General features: G+C 39.2%; 1 protein-coding gene across 1 annotated transcript; it reads left to right on the forward strand.

Moving 5' to 3' along the window:
• Window positions 1–3,437: 3,437 nt before the first annotated feature.
• On the forward strand, window positions 3,438–17,937 carry LOC122644651 (probable UDP-3-O-acyl-N-acetylglucosamine deacetylase 1, mitochondrial). The gene is made up of 7 exons (XM_043838039.1): window positions 3,438–3,531; window positions 3,611–3,907; window positions 4,681–4,887; window positions 8,216–8,317; window positions 9,609–9,673; window positions 16,486–16,630; window positions 17,814–17,937. The coding sequence occupies exons 1-7, from the start codon at window positions 3,472–3,474 to the stop codon at window positions 17,865–17,867; spliced, it is 930 nt and encodes a 309-aa protein (XP_043693974.1). The 5' UTR covers window positions 3,438–3,471; the 3' UTR covers window positions 17,868–17,937.
• The last annotated feature ends 601 nt before the right edge of the window (window positions 17,938–18,538 follow it).

Below are 18,538 nucleotides of genomic sequence, written 5' to 3' on the forward strand. Positions count from 1 at the left end.
AAATTGACCGACCCGAGTCAGACCAGATCAACCTGGCCTGACCCGACCCACCTGAACTGTCGGCAGGGGACAAAGCCCCACCATTTAGGCTGAGCCACACAAGGCCCATCACCCATGCCCACCTGCCCAGAAGGCCTAGGCACACTCAGGCCTAGGCTGCACAGCAAGCCTAGGCACACGCAAGCCCAGGCTGCGCAGCAAGCCTGGCCACACGCAAGCCAGCCCATCACTCCTTATCCTAGCCATTAATGCACCAGGGGTCTTTGAGACCTTTCTTCGAACACTTTTTTCCTATAAATAGGAGGTATTTTAGAGAGGTTAGGGACGGAGGAAAATTAGTGAAAAATTACCTTCACGTAGTCCTTGATCCCCTCTTTCCATCCATGGTTTTCTTATCCATAGGTTATGCTCCATTACTGATATAAAATTCCATAAATACCCCTTCTTCACCACTCTTGCCATTCGGAGCAACCACACTTGGAGCGGCTTTTGGAGGTTTCCGGCGATACTTACGGTAAAAAAAAGGTTACTCAAGCTGAGCCCAGGCACTTCCACGCTTCAAGGGTATTTTTCCATATTTTTTACTTATTTCTAAGTTTTTGTTTTGATTTTCTTTACAACAAATGTTGTTTTTCAGTTATAAAAATGTTAAAAATAATTCAAGAGTGATAAAAATATGAAAATTTCAGGGATGATGCTTGTCACTATGTTTGACATTCATTAATTTTCTCAAGCTCCAAATCATTATTTTTGTGATATTTTTGCCCCTGTAAAGGATTTCGGATTATGTAAAATCTGAACATGTGGGTGGGTATTTGGACAAAAGTGTTATGACCATGTTAAAGATCATGTTTTGGTTAGTGGGAATGGGCTCTGGTTTGATCCAATTCGGATCTGTGATGGGGATTTTGTATTTTTCTTTGTTTTCCCTTCTTTTTTAGCATTTCAAAAAATATTAAAAATAATATAAATGCATAAAAATTCACAAAAAAATTATGGCATGCATATTCCATCATGCTTGATTTTATGGAATCATTATCCACTGACATGCATGTTTGATAGTTTTTATACATGTCCCACCTCATTTAGGGGTATAAATGTCATTTTTCTAATTATAATGAAAAATTCTGAACAAATAGGAAAAAATGTTTTTACGCATGACATGCTGTTTTAGAATGGTTTAGGATGTTTTCATATGCATACGTGACCATCATGCTTGATAGATATGCATACAAAGTCATTTGCGCCCTCTAGGGACATTTTGGTAATTTACCAAAACGTGGGCCTAGGCTATCATTCTGGAAATATCATTTGGTGTGTTCAGTCATTTTAGGATGTTTAACATCACTTTCGATGCCTACAATGATTCTAAGTGTCTTTTGACACTTTTGCCATTTTGCCCTTAGGGGCATTTTGGTCATTTTGTGACCAAACCTTGCTTAGGACCCCGGAAAGGCTCCTGTTACTTTTGCCGCATGTTTTAACATTTAATAAACATGTTTTAAGCATAAGTCAGCATTTTCATGAATTATCATGCATTTTCTACATGTTTGCCATAATAGGGGCATTTTGGTAATTTTTACCACCCCACATTTCCTTGCCATTTCATGTGCTCTTGATGATCCAAATACATGATGTTAATGTTATTTAATCATGTTTTGCTTATTTACAGCATTTAAATATGATTTCATGCCTTTGTACATATTTTGGCCCTTTAGTGGCATTTTCATAATTTTGGCTATTTTGGCCTATAAGTTGTTTTGCTTATCAATATAATTGTCCTTCTCCATGATATAATTAGACTTGGTTTTCTTTTTTACAGTCAACCATGTTTTAGACCATAGAGTTAGGCTTTCTAATTTAGGTAAAATCCATTAATTAGCTTAACTAGGATGCATAATGTACATAACCATCTAGCCTAGTGATAGTAATCAGGATTAAAACATTAATCTTAATTAGCCTAACTAGGTTCATAAATTTCAATTAAGATAATAAAAAATCTTCAAAAAAAATAATAGTTTAATTAGGTACATAATATGTATAAAACAACAGCACACAACAGAGTTTGGTCTAGGAAGACCGGCCGTCGGTCAGGCGGTTGCTGGGCGCCTAACACCTTCCCAGCCCGTAACTTGACACTTACCCAGAGATCTGGGGCAGACCATCCATTGAGTCATTGGAGTTAAATTAGCGCCCCTTCTGCGAAGGAGGGGCACCATTCATGGGTCCTAGAGTGGGTCCTAGACCCTAAATCTAGGTGGCGATTTCTATTTTCCCATTTTCTTTCTTTCCCTTGGGTGCACGCCCAGCGACCCTCCGTGCACTGCGCCTACAACACCGTCTTTGCGCCAACAACTGCGGGTTCTTTGGGAGCCCCGAAACCCTAAATCTATGTTCCAAGTGCTACCGAGACCTCCGCTTCACGGAGGAATAGGCCTCATCTGCCAAGTTCGCCATTGAGAAATCGCTCTCCGCCGCAGCCTCCTCCTCTTCTTCTTTGCCGTCGTCATCTTCTGTCTCTGCCTCTCTGGCGACAGAAGCTCCTCTATCCCCTCCTGCGTTGACTTTAGCTTCGTTGGAAACCATAGATGACCGATGGGCTCCTCTGACCATCTCCTCTTCCTCCGCCTCAGTTGCGACAGCGCTTGAGTTGCCAGCGACTCCACCAATGATTGTGTCACAGCCGAATCGGTGCTCAACTTGACGAAAACACAAGTTGGATACGGTAGGAGAAGTTTTCGACATGGGAATGTTGAGTGAAGTAGAAGCAGAAGAAGACGAAGAGGAGGATAGAAAGAGGATGTGAGAGGTGGGCATATGGGTTTGGGATGGAATCAACGTGGCTGAGGAAGGCCGCTGGTAATGGTCATCGGAGCCGAAGCAGGTGACGGTAAGAATATGTAAGAAGAGGGAAGAAGATAAAATAATTAAGGGGTAAAATGGATATTTCACCATTGGGTACTAACTGTGCTCAACGTCAGGGGGAAGGTTGCCATTTTGACCAAGTTTGGCAAGTCCGTGACATATTGAATACTTACAGGGGGTGTCTGTGAAATTTTCCCTAAAAATTATATATTTAACAAGGGCAAATGAATGCCACCGGGTCACATGGCTCCTACGCCAGCACGAGGCCAGCCCTAATTCCTCTGAGCTCAGGCCAAGCCCAAATTGGCCCTAGGTCGGGTTGAGATTTCGGACAAAAACGAGATTCGGAATGCACTAAACGGCCCATTCCTCATTCTCGATCTTGTAAAATCGTGCATTCGTGTTTTGAAGACCGAAGCTAATCCTTTCTCTTCGCCATGCTACTACAATCGTGCATTCGAGTATTGAAGACTGAACCTACTGGTCTCTCTCTCTCCGTTGTGCTATTCACCAGAATCATCGTTGGATGAAGACGAGGAGGAAGAGACCTATGCCTCCAACGCCCTTCGAACTTCCCTGGAGTTTCAGTAGTTCACAATTTGCAGAATGACCTCGACGCCTTTCTTCAACTCCCTTCGCACTTCCTCTTCAATCTCATGGAAACAGGCAAGTACTACCCTCCCTTTCTCTCTCTTTCTCTCTAACTGCCTCTCGTATAACGTTATTTATTGTTTTACGATTACAGACCGGTAAGCTTCAGCAAACACTGGCATCCGTAATAGAAAAGTCAGGAACATCGCTTCACTCTGGGGCGTTTTCGACGGCGAAACTGTTCCCAGCGAAGGCTGGGGAAGGGAGGTTCTTCATTTGTGGTGATCGCCGGTTAAGAATCCCTGCTTCAATCGATTTCGTTACAGAGACTACTCTCTGTACGACGTTGTGCAAAAACGGAACTAGGATTCGAACGGTTGAGCACTTGCTTTCGGCTCTGGAGGGCACTGGAGTGGATAATTGCCGGATTGAGATTGATGGGTCGGATGAGGTAAGTTTACTTTACTGAACAGTTTAGTTATCTTCGATCAAGTCCTCTTTCCCCTCTTATTGAACGTAAATGGTAGATTTCAGATTATACTGATTCTTCTATTTTGTTGACTAACTGTTTTGATCCATAATAATAGGCGAATAATTTGGTAAGAACCACAAGCTTCGATTCTTCCCATTCAAGAGCTACGTACCATTTACTTCTTTTACCCTTTTTTTTTTTCGAACTGCAAGCATTAGATGTTGCCACAATATAAATTGTTTGGTTCTTTTGTCGAGAAAATAGTGTAGTTTCCTTTACCTTCAGAGTTCTATGCTTATGCTCAATTTATTTGAATTAGAATAGCAAGGGATGCTGGAAAAACTTGTGCAGCTATTTTCTGTTGTTTTTATTCTCTTTTCAATTTTTCATTTACCTTCACAGGAAGGAAACAATTTCTGAAATCTTTCTTTATCCTGAAATCAAGGAACTGATTCTTCATCAGTCCTTTTACAAAGTCATATGGTTTTTTCAAACAGACAAAATTGTTAGAATAAAAAGGAAAATTCAAGGATAATGGGATACATTCAGTCTACTACAGGCTTGGCTGTGATCCTAGACCTCCAGAGAGTTCCTGGGAACATCCGATTTAGCTTATCTATGACATCATAGTGGAACTAACATACACATGTACAAACTATTAATCTTGATAAATTATAAGTCAAACTTAAAACAGGACCATGATTGGAAAATACAAGGAAGAACTAGAACAGCCTCAATTGACTGACATACAGGTTCCTTTATTGGATGGATCAGCACAAGAATGGGTGGAGGCAATAGAGAAAGTCGGTTTGTGCATGGCAAAAGATTCCCATGGCAACAACATGGAAAAAATGACGCCATTACTTCATGAACCTGTGCATGTGTGGAGTAATGATTCTTTCATAGCGGCATTCCCTTCTTCCAAAGTTCAGATCACGTACGGGATAGCTTTTCCACAGGTACACATTTTTTTGGGCACACAAACTGATTATACTTCCGTTTTGTGCTTTTGTATATGAGTTGTACCTTTGTTGATTTCTTCATTCTATTAATAGTTCTTTTCCCTTAAATATGAGGACTATTTGATATATACTTGATATGTTTTATGCTTTGGGGCTTTGGATCTGTTCATATAAGAAAAGCAACTAAGTTGATCGAAAGACCACAATAACAACAACAACAACTCAGCCTTATCCCAAATAAATGGGGTCGGCTACATGGATTATTTCAAGACAAAGTAAGAGAAATGAAGAATAGAAATGCAGAAATGAGTTAAGAAAAGTGAAAAATGAAAAATGAAAGTAAGAGGAAAGAGGATAGCCCAGGAAACCAGGAAAATCAGGTACATGGTGTCGACAACGTGGATCCTTACCCTCCAATAGGCTCTATCTGAGGTCATACTTGGTACAAGCCCCAGGCTTTGCATGTTATTCTTCACAACCTCACCTATGGTCATTTTAGGCCTGCCCCTACCATTTTTAGCTCCTTCAATAGGGATCAGATCACTCCTTATTGGGGCGTCCCCAAGCCTCCATTGCACATGGCCAAACCGCCTCAGACGACATTCTCGGAGCTTGTCGCTGATCAGGGCAACTCCCACATCGGCTCTAATGCGTTCGTTCCTCACTTTATAGTTCCTAGTTTTGTTGCACATCCATCTTAGCATTCTCATCTCTGCAACACATAGCTTCGCTATATGACACTTCTTAACTGCCCAACATTCCACCCAATACATCATAGCTGGTCGGACAACAGTTTTGTAGAACTTTCCTTTAAGTTTTAAAGAAATGTGGTGGTCACACACTACTCCGGTCGCACCTCTCCACTTCATCCATCCACTTTAATTCTTTGTGAAACATCATCATCTATGTCACCTTCTTTGTTTGTGGTAGACACCAAATATCTAAAATAGTCACTTGGCGGTACAACAGTCATGGATGAAAATGAGAAAGAATGAGATCAAATGAGAACATTAGGGATCAGGAACTGGGGATTATTAGGTCCTGAATGGTTGATTATATGGACATAATAGGAAGGTTTCTTGATTTAAGTATTCATGATTAATTCTGGTAGGCACTAGGCAAGGGGTTGGCTTGTTGATTCGGTAAAAAGAAAAGATTGGATTCTTGGCAGGTCCAGAGTGGTGATCTTAATTGGAGAAACAAAGCAAACTGACAAGAAAATGAAGAGAAGTTAAATTAAAGAGGAAATGGAGTGGAGTGGATATTGGCTAATTTGTTTGAGGTTCTTAGGTTGGAGTCTTATCATCCTTAGCGCCTTTGAAAGGTTAAATTCATTCTTCATTATGTTAAGAAAGATTATTTGGTAATATGACGGTAGTGACAGGACAGGGTGACAAGACCTGAGAATGTTGACTATGACGGTTGGTGATGCAGAAAGAGCGACAATCATAGGTCTTAAGAGAAGTGACAATTTTGAAGTGGGTTCATCTTGGCTTCATTTGTCATTGTCCACTCGCCTCATTGTCCTTTAGGCATGGGAAACCATGTTGGGTGGTTAATGAAGGATATCCATTGGTTTTAGATTCTTGGAGATATTCAAAATGTCTTCTTATGAGGTCCTAGGTGTCCTCTTTGGAATTTTGGACTTATTATATTTATTTGGTGTCAAATTTGAGACTAGTCAAATTTACTATCATCTGGCCTAGTTTAAACATTGATAGTGCATGTCTAAACTCTTTTTTTTTTATATTTTATGATAGTGCATGTCTAAACTTAGTTTTCAACGGTCTTATTTTATTGTAGTGATTTTTTTTTGAAAAATCAATAGAGGTATCACAATGTAGAAAGCTCATGAATTATACAAAAACTACAAGGGATCACAAAAAACAAACATGTAGGGCTATACTACAACAGTTTGGACCATTATTCAGTGTCCACCACCCTTGAGTTCAGTCTTTGCAGTTAGTGAACCGATAATGATGTCCACCATTCCTTATTTTAATAGCTACTTTATTTTGGTAGTTTAAGTTGGTTCCAGTATTATTCTAGTTGTTTTTCTTTGGGCCTTTATTCAACAAGTCTTTTTATTACCTATCTAACCGAAGATTTCAAACGAAGTTATTTCATTTAGTATAGTTAAGGCCAAAAGATTGTTGGGTATCAATGTCCGGTAGATTTATATAGATTGGAGTTTTCCATTAATCCATTAGAATAGATTCTTCTACTTCAATAGATCTCTTGATGGTGTGATGATTTGAGGCCCTCTTAGTCTGACACTTAGAGATCCATTGGTTTTACTACAACAGAACTTTTTTTTCTTTTTTTGGCGGCGGGGGGGGGGGGTTTCTTTTCCTCGTTCTCTATTCTTCTTATTTTTCTGTTTATTTGTTGAAATATATTTTATCCATCCAAAATCCATCCATAGACACCATTACCGCCTAAACTTACAGCCAAAACTCCTACCTTAATCACCCACCTTAGATAACCCTTCAGAGCCATCGAGCTCAGTGACTCACTCCTTAAAAAAAAAGGCGTACCCAGTGCATGAGGCTTCCGCCACTGCGGGGTCTGGGGAGGGTCATAATGTATGCAGCCTTACCCCTGCTTACCAGTTAGAAATCACTAAACTGAAAGGGACCAGCTTGACAACTGATGTTGTTTTATGCTTAAATGGTTTGGCTAAAGGATTTATGTTCTCTTCCAGCTTAATAACCTCCTCCTTTATTTGGGCTTTGGGATCAAGAGTGCAATAAACACCATCCGAGTTAATAAGAAATGCTTTGAATGATCTAAATTTTCTTGACTTAACAAAATCTGCGGAAGGGATTGACACACCATCCAAGTTAATAAGAAGTGCTTTGAATGATCTAAATCATCATGACTTAACATCATCTGCTTAAGGAATTAACCTCCAAAAGAAAGCTCAAAATCTAGTGTTAACTAAGGTGCTTGAAACCCAGCATACATATGGGCTACGAGTCGACCTGGTTATGATTGAGTAATTTATTGTTTTATACCTAACCTTATTGCGAAGTAATGCTGCAAGTAATTTAGCTTAAGGATGTAATGAACAAAAATGGTTATCCTTATCAACATAGTTGTCAAGGCCGGTGTCTTGGTCGCCTTGTTGGTGTTGCTTTGCGTCTAGGCCCCCTCCAATGCCTTGGGTCGCCTAGAAGCCATGACCACTATGCTCATAAATAACATTTCTGGTATTAGTTCTCTTGATGTAATCCAGGTTGTAAGTGGGATAAGTATTCTGATTTCCAACCATCTATTACATGCTACAGTGCTACACTGAGTACACTTACCTTTATTTTTTCAGGTCCCTGCTATTGGCTACCAGTGGTTCTCTTCTTTTCCCCTGGATGACTATTTCTATGTGAAGCAAATAGCACCTTCACGAACCTTCTGCATTTATGAGGAGGTTTACTTCTAACTTTCCTCAATCTATAAGTGTATGTTTCATTTGTTTGTTGTTAGCAGGTCGGCATTGTGCAGTTAATGATGTGATGCAGTAGCTTGATAGTTCATAAGAGTAAAAAATTGTGATATTTCAGCTTCCATTTGCTATATTTGTGCCTCGTTGGCCAATTGATATTTTTCTAGAGAATTTTAACATCTTTATCTGCCCTCTCCCATGATTAACAGTCCCCTCCCTTCCCCCTTCCTAATAAGTAAAATAATTTCTTCAAGAAAAGAGAGAATCAAGGTAGTTAATTTCCAAAGTAGAAGGTTTTCGGGTTACTTTTTTGGCTGATGAATTGGCATCTTTCTTGTCATTTGGATGAACATGCTCATAAACATTTCTAAACTGCCATCTAGACTAGAATATACACCTTGAGCTTTTTATACCTTGGTTTCCTTGGATCATAGGTGTCCTTTGTACAGTCTTTTTTGGATTGGATGGGAAATTTAGAATCAATAAAGACTCGTAGAAGTGAATGTAAAAAGCATTAAAAAATGTGTGAAATCAAACATGAAGAATTTATGCATTTACACTATCCCTGCAAGTTGAACAGTCAATTATCGCAAAAACCACTGGTTTAGCCCTTTGGGCTCTTTCTAAATGGGTTTCCAATCAATAGGGTGCCCAGTTACTGCACTTTTTAAAAAATAAAGACAAGCAAAATCAAAGATTAAAAAATGGTCAATAAGGAACCGAGCTCGAAAGCAGCATACTATCTACCTTTCACTGGAAAAGACTTACAATTTAATCAGGAAAACCTTCTAAATATTTCTTGAACAAATCCAGTAAAGGGTGTACCCAGTGCATGAGGCTCCCGCCACTGCGGGGTCTGGGAGGGTCATAATGTACGCAGCCTTAGCCCTGCTTTCGCAGAGAGGCTGTTTCCAGACTCTAATCCGTGACCACTTGGTCACAATGGAGCAACTTTACCATTACCTTACTTGAACAAATCCTGTAATCCAGTTATTTACTGGAAATGAAATTTTAAAGCCCCAAACACTTCTAGCAAAATAATTACAATGAACAAATCGATGATTCACTTTCTTCAGCAATGAAACTATGCTTGTTAAGGTGGTCAACTTTCTATCCTTTGTTATTGTCTATTTTCTTCTACATGATTTTTTTGGTTAAATTATTTTCTTTTAGCTTGTTCTGTTCATTCAAATCTAAGGGATTTCTATTCATATATTTAACATTGTCCTTCAAGCCACATCTGTTGAAACTGAAGCTACATGAAAATTGCTTGTAGGTGGAGAAATTACGCAAAGCTGGATTGATTCAAGGGGGTTCAGCAGACAATGCCCTTGTTTGTAGGTAACATGCTTCATCTATTTTATGCATTGCACTCAACAATTAACCATCTGATTAAGATTACTCATTTGGATGGCAAGAGAAAGTATGGGAAAAGGTACAATACACTGGATGACATTGTGCAAGTCAGTCAATTGGTTTCTTTTGATTTGCTACAAACTTTCAGTTATGATCAGCCCACAGGGTGGCTTAGTGGCAGCTCTATGTATTCATCTACAATTCAACACTCAAAAGAGAGGCATGAGGGATTGAGGATGGGAGGTCTGTATGGGCTTGGTCTGCTTGTTATAACCTGTTTCTAGTGCGGGACAGAAATCGAAAACAGGATTGAAGGAGGTAGAAGAAGAAACCAGAGGGGGAGGGGAGAAATCACACAGAAGAAAGGAGAAGAAGGAGACGCAGCAAAAGAAGGGAGCGTTCAAGAAAGGGGGGGTGGGGGTGTGCACACGCACAAACTCAATTTTCTTTTAATTCATTCTTGCATATCCTTATGATGGGGGGGGGGATTACATCTATTTATAAAACCCAAAAATAAAGACTATTAATTACTTACTAAAACCAGACTAACTAAAATAGAAACCCCTAAAACTCAAATCGGAAATTTCCCTATATGTCTAATGACTACCTTAAAATAAAAGATTACATAATAATTTCCCAAATAAAATAAACTTCCAAAAATCCTACTAGATCCAAACACTCAAACTGGACCCGGTTCAACTGGGTTTGGGTCGGTCCAATGTTGTACACCAGTTGGGTTGGCCCGGTCCAAGATTGTCCTGCATCAACTCTCCCGATGTTGAGAAAAACTCGACCACGAGTTTAAAAAAAGGAGAGGATCAACACCACTCGATCAACATCCACGATCAACAACTTGGATGGGGTGAACGTACGAATGTAATCGTAAAGACAAGGGCGACACTCCTCAAAGTACTTCAAGGGATGACGAATTCTACGTGCCCAACCTTAACGTCGTCGAATGTATCCATAGGGCCATATGTGTCGCCTTCCATTGTGTTTTTGACCTTCATAGTTTCAATCTTAAGCTCCTTAGGATCCTCTTGGCTGGTCACGATCATCACAGTTGTTAAAGGGCCAAGCCCCTTGGTCTCGACCTCATTGTCCACTAATGCGACCATATTGCTTTCGACGTCTTCCACATCAGTGTCGGTAACAGGAACTTCGCGGGCTGGATCTTCCTTGAAGACAGAAATTACTGAAACTTCTTCATTCTCAATCAACGTTGCTTCAACGTCAGGCTCTTTAGGGACTGTCCTATTAGCAGGCAGCGCAGCCATTTGCATTTCATGGGTAACTGGAAGGTTTTTCAAGACCTCTCCAATCAAACGATCCAACCGTTCAAGTCTCGAGAGCTCTTCAGCCTGTGTTGATTTGTTCGTGAAATCCCATGACCATTCAGTATTGTAGTTCAATTGTAACTCACTTAGGCATGAAAATTGAATATTCAGTGTACATCATCATAAATATTACGACCTTGAAGAACATTCCTTGCTGAAACGGCACTCAGGAGTGACTGATACTGGACAAAAGCTTGACAAACAATAGCAGACTGATGAAAGATCTTGATCTTTTCAACAAATCCACGAGGAGAAAACACTTGATGCAACGCTTTCACAGTTATAGGATAGAGCAGCTGGTGGATTGTAACTAAAAGAATTCGGTTAGGTTGTGGTTTGGGGAACATTGATGGCACAATTGTAACTACAATGAAGTTTATAAGGGCGGTGGCAGAATTGTAATTATGGCAAGTGCAACAACTAACGCAAAAGGGAATGGAATCTCACGTATAAGGTGAAGGGCAAACTGGGAAGTGGGTGAATAAAAGGATAAAACATAATTAATAAAAGACTGAAGTGGGGTAATATGTGGAAATAGGTCTTAAATGAAGGGCAAATAATAGAATAAAGATAAATTAGAAGGGCAGTTTAGGAAATTGAAAAGAGAAAGACACAAAAGGGGACTTTTGAGTTTGTGTGGAAGGAGATGGGGTTGGAGTTTTCAACAGAATACCTTTTTCACTGTATCGCTAGTTAGGGTTTTGCGGGAAACAAAGGGGAAGGTGGGGTTGGTGCTGGATGTGAAGAGGGTGGCAATGAAATGGGCCGGGGAGATGGAGAGCTACCGTGAGTCGTAGTGCCAGGTTTGACTCTGATACCAGATAATGCGGGATAGAAGTCGAAAAGAGGATTGAAGGAGGTAGAAGAAGAAACCAGAGGGGGAGGGGAGAAATCACACAGAAGAAAGGGGAAGAAGGAGACGCAACAGAAGAATGGAGCATCCAAGAAGGGGGGCTGTGCACACGCACAAACTCAATTTTCTTTTAATTCATTCTTGCATTTCCTTATGATGGGGGGATTACATCTATTTATAAAACCCAAAAATAAAGACTATTAATTACTTACTAAAATCCGACTAACTAAAATAGAAATCCCTAAAACTCAAATTGGAAATTTCCCTATATGTCTAATGACTACCTTAAAATTAAAGATTACATAATAATTTCCAAAATAAAATAAACTTCCTAAAATCCTACTAGTTCCAAACACTCAAATTGGACCCGGTTCAATTGGGTTTGGGTCGGCCCGGTTCGAGATTGTCCTGCATCAGTTTCTTTGTCTGTCTTTGAATGGTTAGTGGCTCTATATGTGTTTAAAAGAGAATGGGTTGCTTTAACATATTGTTCTGATCAGCAGCCAGTCAATAGAGTTTTCTTAAAATGGTCATAGTTGTTATAACTTACGGTGACTTTACTGGGCTAAAATATTCCTTTCGCTCTAAGGTCATTTTATTAAGAAAATAACTATTACTTGACTTTCCTCCTTTGGTAGCGTAACTTAGCCTAACTTCCTGGAAAATTGATGTCTTCCTCTTGGAGGAAAGAAGTGGATGTATAGAAAATCAAAAGGAATTGCCACACACTTTACAATGTCATTTGTCCCTAGATTGGTGGTTCTTTGAAGAATGACATCCTTACTGGTAAGGAAATAATCTCTCAAAGGCTTTTAAATCCATATGGATACACAACCATCTGAAGAGTTTCCAGGTACATGAATCAGCTTTATCTTCAAATATACAGTATATCTCTTTTTCCAAATGCTCCAACATTGTGCACAAGGATTTCAGAGAACCATAAGTTTAAAGGATATGGCTCCTGTATGCCATCTGTGAAGATGTTTCAACAGTCTTTTTGTGTTCCACTGCATTCCAGATATGGTGTTTTTCCAAATATGCTTTTCAGGAATAAATGATAAACAAGGAATCCACCACTATTCTTGCTCTTAAAATCAATTAGCTGATTTTGAGTATATCTGTGGTACTCCTTGCCACAAAAAGATTTTGTAAAGGATTGAAGTGCTCTAAATGAAGACAAGTAGAAATGGAATTCCCTAACAGGAACAAATGTATACATAAAGGAACTAACCAATAACTAATTCTTTTTTAGTTCACTTTAATTAAGAATGTCAACTCTTCCTAAGCCCTATTAATGTAGTCCTAGATAGGTAGGAGACCTACTAGAAGCCAAACAACTGGATCAAATAACAAAAGGGGCTGCTGGTTCGAATGGACAGCACTAGGATTTAGGTCAATTCCTGGGGTTTGGGTTGGATATTGGGAAAAGGGTTTATATGGTATTAATGGGCAGGTCTAGGGGGTCAATATGGTATAAAAAGGTTAGGGTTTGGATGAGTTTTGAAATTCTACAATTCTGGACAGAATTGAGTTGCAGGTTTTGGGCTTTAATGGAGTTTGGGTTTATGGGATTCAAACAAAAAATAAAGGGGATCAATTGGGGGAAAGGATTAGAGGATTAGAAGAAGAATTTTGGCGTCAAACTTACTGGAGATTCCACTGGCAGTAAGCTTCGACAGTTGTGAAGGATAAAGCCACCTTCGAATATGAAGAAGATCCTCCCAGCCGTCACGGCGTAAGGAGTCAACCGGATTCCGCCAGTCCCTTTCCCCCACCTTGATAGAACCACAAGGATGCACACTCATAAGGAGCACAGGAGCAACAACAATGGCAGCCAACAAGCAAAAGCTTTTTTCATTAATCAAATTCGTGTACAATGCTGGCCTCCCTTACAAACTTATATAGAAGACTCAAAAATAGACTTAGACACTAAAAAGGAATGACCTAATCCTATCCTTAACCTATTAGGTCATTTAAATTGACTAGGAAACTAAAATACTAAAGGAAATAGACTCAAAACATGGCTGGACTTATAGAGTCCTAATCCAGCCCAACTTACATCACATGACCACTTAACCAAGTCACATGATCATTTAAATTGAACCAATTGGATGCAACCAATTTGAACCGGTTCAATTAGAAAACATAAAAATAAACTAAGTATTGGGCTAATCTCGTATGCAACCTATGTACCCCTAGTTTAGGCTCATTAAAGTGGCCTAATACATAGAAAACCCTTGGGAACAAAGGCCCAACATGTATATAACCCAACCCTAGGCCTATTTCTAAAGAAATAAGCCAATATCTATGATGAACCTGCATCAACTCTCCCCAACTTGAAAAAATTCGTCCTCGAATTTTGCAGTGATGAGGGGGAATCAACATGTGATCAGCAACTTTGACCATCCCCAAACAAAATTCCGATTAGGCAGGAACATTGGGGATAAAGTCTTCAATGCATGGAGCTTTCTCTTCGAAGAACCATGGTGGCATAACAAACTCTATGTGTTCGCTTGTGAATCAGCGAAAGAATGTCAATGTCTCATCCATAGAGCCTTCAGTGTTAGCAACCTTCTCATCTAATGCATGAGACACAAGCTCCACCTCTTCAAGAGCAGCATCTTGAAGGTCATTGTTTTCCTTTGGAATGCTCTCAATCAACTTTTCATCTTCTACTGGTTCAGCCTTATCTATATTGGTTTCTTCAACATAGATCACTTCAGTAGGATCTTCTGTTGGTGCATCTGCCATTGGTGAAACTTCAAACACAGTTGATGCCACTTGCGTTTGAGTTGACATGTTCGGCAGTCCCTGTGGCTGTACAGTCGATGTGGTCACCTTTGGTTGTAACCCTTTTAGAGTAAATAAATGGTATAGACGGTGTCGATCAGGTAGGACACACGAGCTGTATTCAGGTTCAATCCAACCTTGTCGCTCGTCTAACCAATCACCACCTACTGCAATAAAACTCTTTGAATGTGGTACCGGCTGACACCAAGCACCATCATGGTATGAAGAACACCCAAATTCAACAAAGACTTTACCTGTAGGCATGATGCAAATCTCTCCTGATTGGGACCGCATATCCACCACGGATTGTGAAATAATGTTGTTACGTCGCCTCTCATCAACAATTAATATGGTTGTGCTCCCATTGGGTAGACGAACTCGGGTCTTAAAAACGAATGGAGGTGGGTCTTTCGAGGCTTGGTTGGAGCTTCCCTCCGCCATAGCTTTGATACCAATTAATGTAGTCCTAGATAGGTAGGAGACCTACTAGGAGCCAAACAACCGGATCAAATAACAAAAGGGGCTGCTGGTTCGAATGGACAGCACTAGGATTTAGGTCAATTCCTAGGGTTTGGGTTGGATATTGGGAAAAGGGTTTATAGGGTATTAATGGGCAGGTCTAGGGGGTCAATATGGTATAAAAAGGTTAGGGTTTGGATGAGTTTTGAAATTCTGCAATTCTGGACAGAATTGAGTTGCAGGTTTTGGGCTTTAATGGAGTTTGGGTTTATGGGATTCAAACAAAAAATAAAGGGGATCAATTGGGGGAAAGGATTAGAGGATTAGAAGAAGAATTTTGGCGTCAAACTTACTAGAGATTCCACTAGCAGCAAGCTTCGACAGTTGTGAAGGATAAAGCCACCTTCGAATTTGAAGAAGATCCTCCTAGCCGTCACGGCGTAAGGAGTCAACCGGATTCCACCAGTCCCTTTCCACCTTGATAGAACCGCAAGGATGCACACTCATAAGGAGCACAGGAACAACAACAATGGCAGCCAACAAGCAAAAGCTTTTTTCATTAATCAAATTCGTATACAATGCTGGCCTCCCTTACAAACTTATATAGAAGACTCAAAAATAGACTTAGACACTAAAAAGGAATGGTCTAATCCTATCCCTAACCTATTAAGTAATTTAAATTGACTAGGAAACTAAAATACTAAAGGAAATAGACTCAAAACATGGCTGGACTTATAGAGTCCTAATCCAGCCCAACTTACATCACATGACCACTTAACCAAGTCACATGATCACTTAAATTGAACCAATTGGATGCAACCAATTTGAACCGGTTCAATTAGAAAACATAAAAATAAACTAAGTATTGGGTTAATCTCGTATGCAACCTATGTACCCCTAGTTTAGGCTCATTAAAGTGGCCTAATACATAAAAAAACCCTTGGGAACAAAGGCCCAACATGTATATAACCCAACCCTAGGCCTATTTCTATAGAAATAAGCCAATATCTATGATGGACCTGCATCACCTATTGCCAAAAAAATTCCATGTCTCAGTTGTTTCAGTTTTTCCCAAATCAACTGTACTGTACTTTATTTGACCTCAAAAGTTCTGTTTGCCTTTCCATTGGCAGTTCCATATCAAATTATCTATGAAGAAGCAATCCAATTAGGATTCCTCCCCATTTGATTGAATGAATGTATCATCCTCTCGTTGTGTTCTAAGTGTTTGTAGAGAAGTATACGAGTTCTCCCTGGATCAGCAAACTCATGTAATTAGGAGTTTTAAGAGATTCCTGTTCAGTTAGTCCCAATTTTTAATTACTTAAATTTGATTAGAGCTTCCATGCCTTCTGCAGTGCCAGCAAAGGTTGGTTGAATCCACCGTTGCGTTTCCAAGATGAACCTTGTCGCCATAAGGTTTTAGATCTTGTGGGGGATTTTTCTCTTCTTGCGCAGAATGGTAATCAAGGGCTTCCAGTTGCACATATTGTTGCTTACAAGGTATTTTTCTTACCTTTGTTAACTGTCTTCCATATATTTGCCCCATAAATTCATTTTGCTTTTCTTTTCTGAAATAATTGATGAAATCAAACCAAGATATAGCATCCAGCTCTCAAGAATTGTTTCCCTTGGCATTGACATTTCCTGTTTAATATTGTTTATGATGGAGGACAGGTGGTTGTCATGGTTTTTAACTCTTATTTAGGTTTTTCCCTTTATATCATAAATCAAACTGAGTTATTACAATTTTATTTGGATTTCTCTTACCCAGATGAGCTGTTAGGGTCGTTCTTATCTGAGATACTTCCTGTGTTTCTTTAGTAGACTATTTCGGGAGACATTTTGGACTTTCTTTACGGATGATATTTGAAGCCATAATGTTGAGGGCATCTATAATGGGGGAAAAATATCTTTGGAAATCATACTCTCTACAGAATGCATTAGGAAACTTTTGTGGTTAGGAAGGCTGGACATGATGATTACAAGCTTAATGATGAAAATAATTTTATTAATTTATTTATTTTACAAATTTACTATCCTACAATCAAACAAAGAAAAGTAAAGGAAAGAATTGGAAGCGGAGGAGAAAATAGTTTAATGTCGCTACAATTTAATGTCCCATCAAATCATTAATAGATTTCATGCGTGTAAAATACCACTCATAATATTCATCATTCATTCTCTGTATCATGGTATAGATATTTTTTTTCCTTAAAATTTTTGTGAGTTTTAAGTTTCTTACATTTTGTATTAAACACAACCTATATCTGATTTTCCATAACGGAATGGAGATCTATATCTTGTAATTTGCATCAGTAGGAACTTTTCCCCTAAACCTGGTTATTTGGTGTTTAGGCACAACGTTGAGATTCGAGAAACTCTGTGATTTGCTTATGGTGCTTTTTATTTTTGATCATTTAGTTGTCGGAATCACTGCTTTAGCGCATGTTTCCTCTCTCCCCCAGAAGTTTATAATTAACATTTCTCATTCTTGTAAATATGGTGTCTCCAACATCTAGAAATAATTAATTTGCTTTTCCTAACAACTTCCTATTGATATCCAAAAGGGCCAAAACATTGAGGGTAGGTGTCTTTTTAACAGTTACATTTTTACATGTTTGCTCTACCATCATACTAGAAGAGTCATCAAATTTTTTTTTATCATGCTTACTATATGATGCAGGGTGGTCATTCGTTGCATGCTTCATTTGTACGACGTCTGTCAGGTTTATGTTGAGTATGGATGGCGATCTGGGTATTGTTTTTAATGATACAAGGTTGAGGCTCCTGCGTGTAAGTGTGTGCTGCATCCCCCGAAGTGCAACCTTAGCCAAAGTATAGGAGTTTCACTAAACCTTTCACCAAAATATTGTCTGCTTTCCTTTTTCGCAGAAATAAAAAGTTATTTTTTTGTCACTCCAAAAAAATGCAATTTTAGTTATTGTTCTCCTATTTGATTTAGGTTGAAATATTATTGAAAATTTGTGAAAGTTGCAATCCTCGAAATGTGAGGCTGCCTTTTCACTCTCCCTAACTTGTCTTGGTAAGTTGAACTTTTTTGTCCATAATTAATTTGTTTATGTCAAAGTCAAATTTAATTATTATCATGAAGTTGCAATGCAGCATTGGTGGCTTGTTTTAAGCAAAACTCGCACAATTTTGAGCAATCATGAATTTGGAAAAGAAAAAAACAACAGCATGTAGCATGCTTAGGTTGGATCACATTTCAGACTTCTTTGTCAGAGAAGCTAACTTGCCCTTGCAGCACTCGCATTTGTTACACAAGTCAGCCTACTTACTCATCACTCTTGTGGTGTGGTTAAGATTCTAAAGCTCTACTAGCACACTTGGAAATGGGATTTGGAGTGATTGGAGAATGCTCAACTCTTGTTGCTTCAAATGAGGGAG

The sequence above is a fragment of the Telopea speciosissima genome, chromosome 11 (genome assembly GCF_018873765.1).
Source record: "Telopea speciosissima isolate NSW1024214 ecotype Mountain lineage chromosome 11, Tspe_v1, whole genome shotgun sequence".
Classification (NCBI taxonomy): domain Eukaryota; kingdom Viridiplantae; phylum Streptophyta; class Magnoliopsida; order Proteales; family Proteaceae; genus Telopea; species Telopea speciosissima.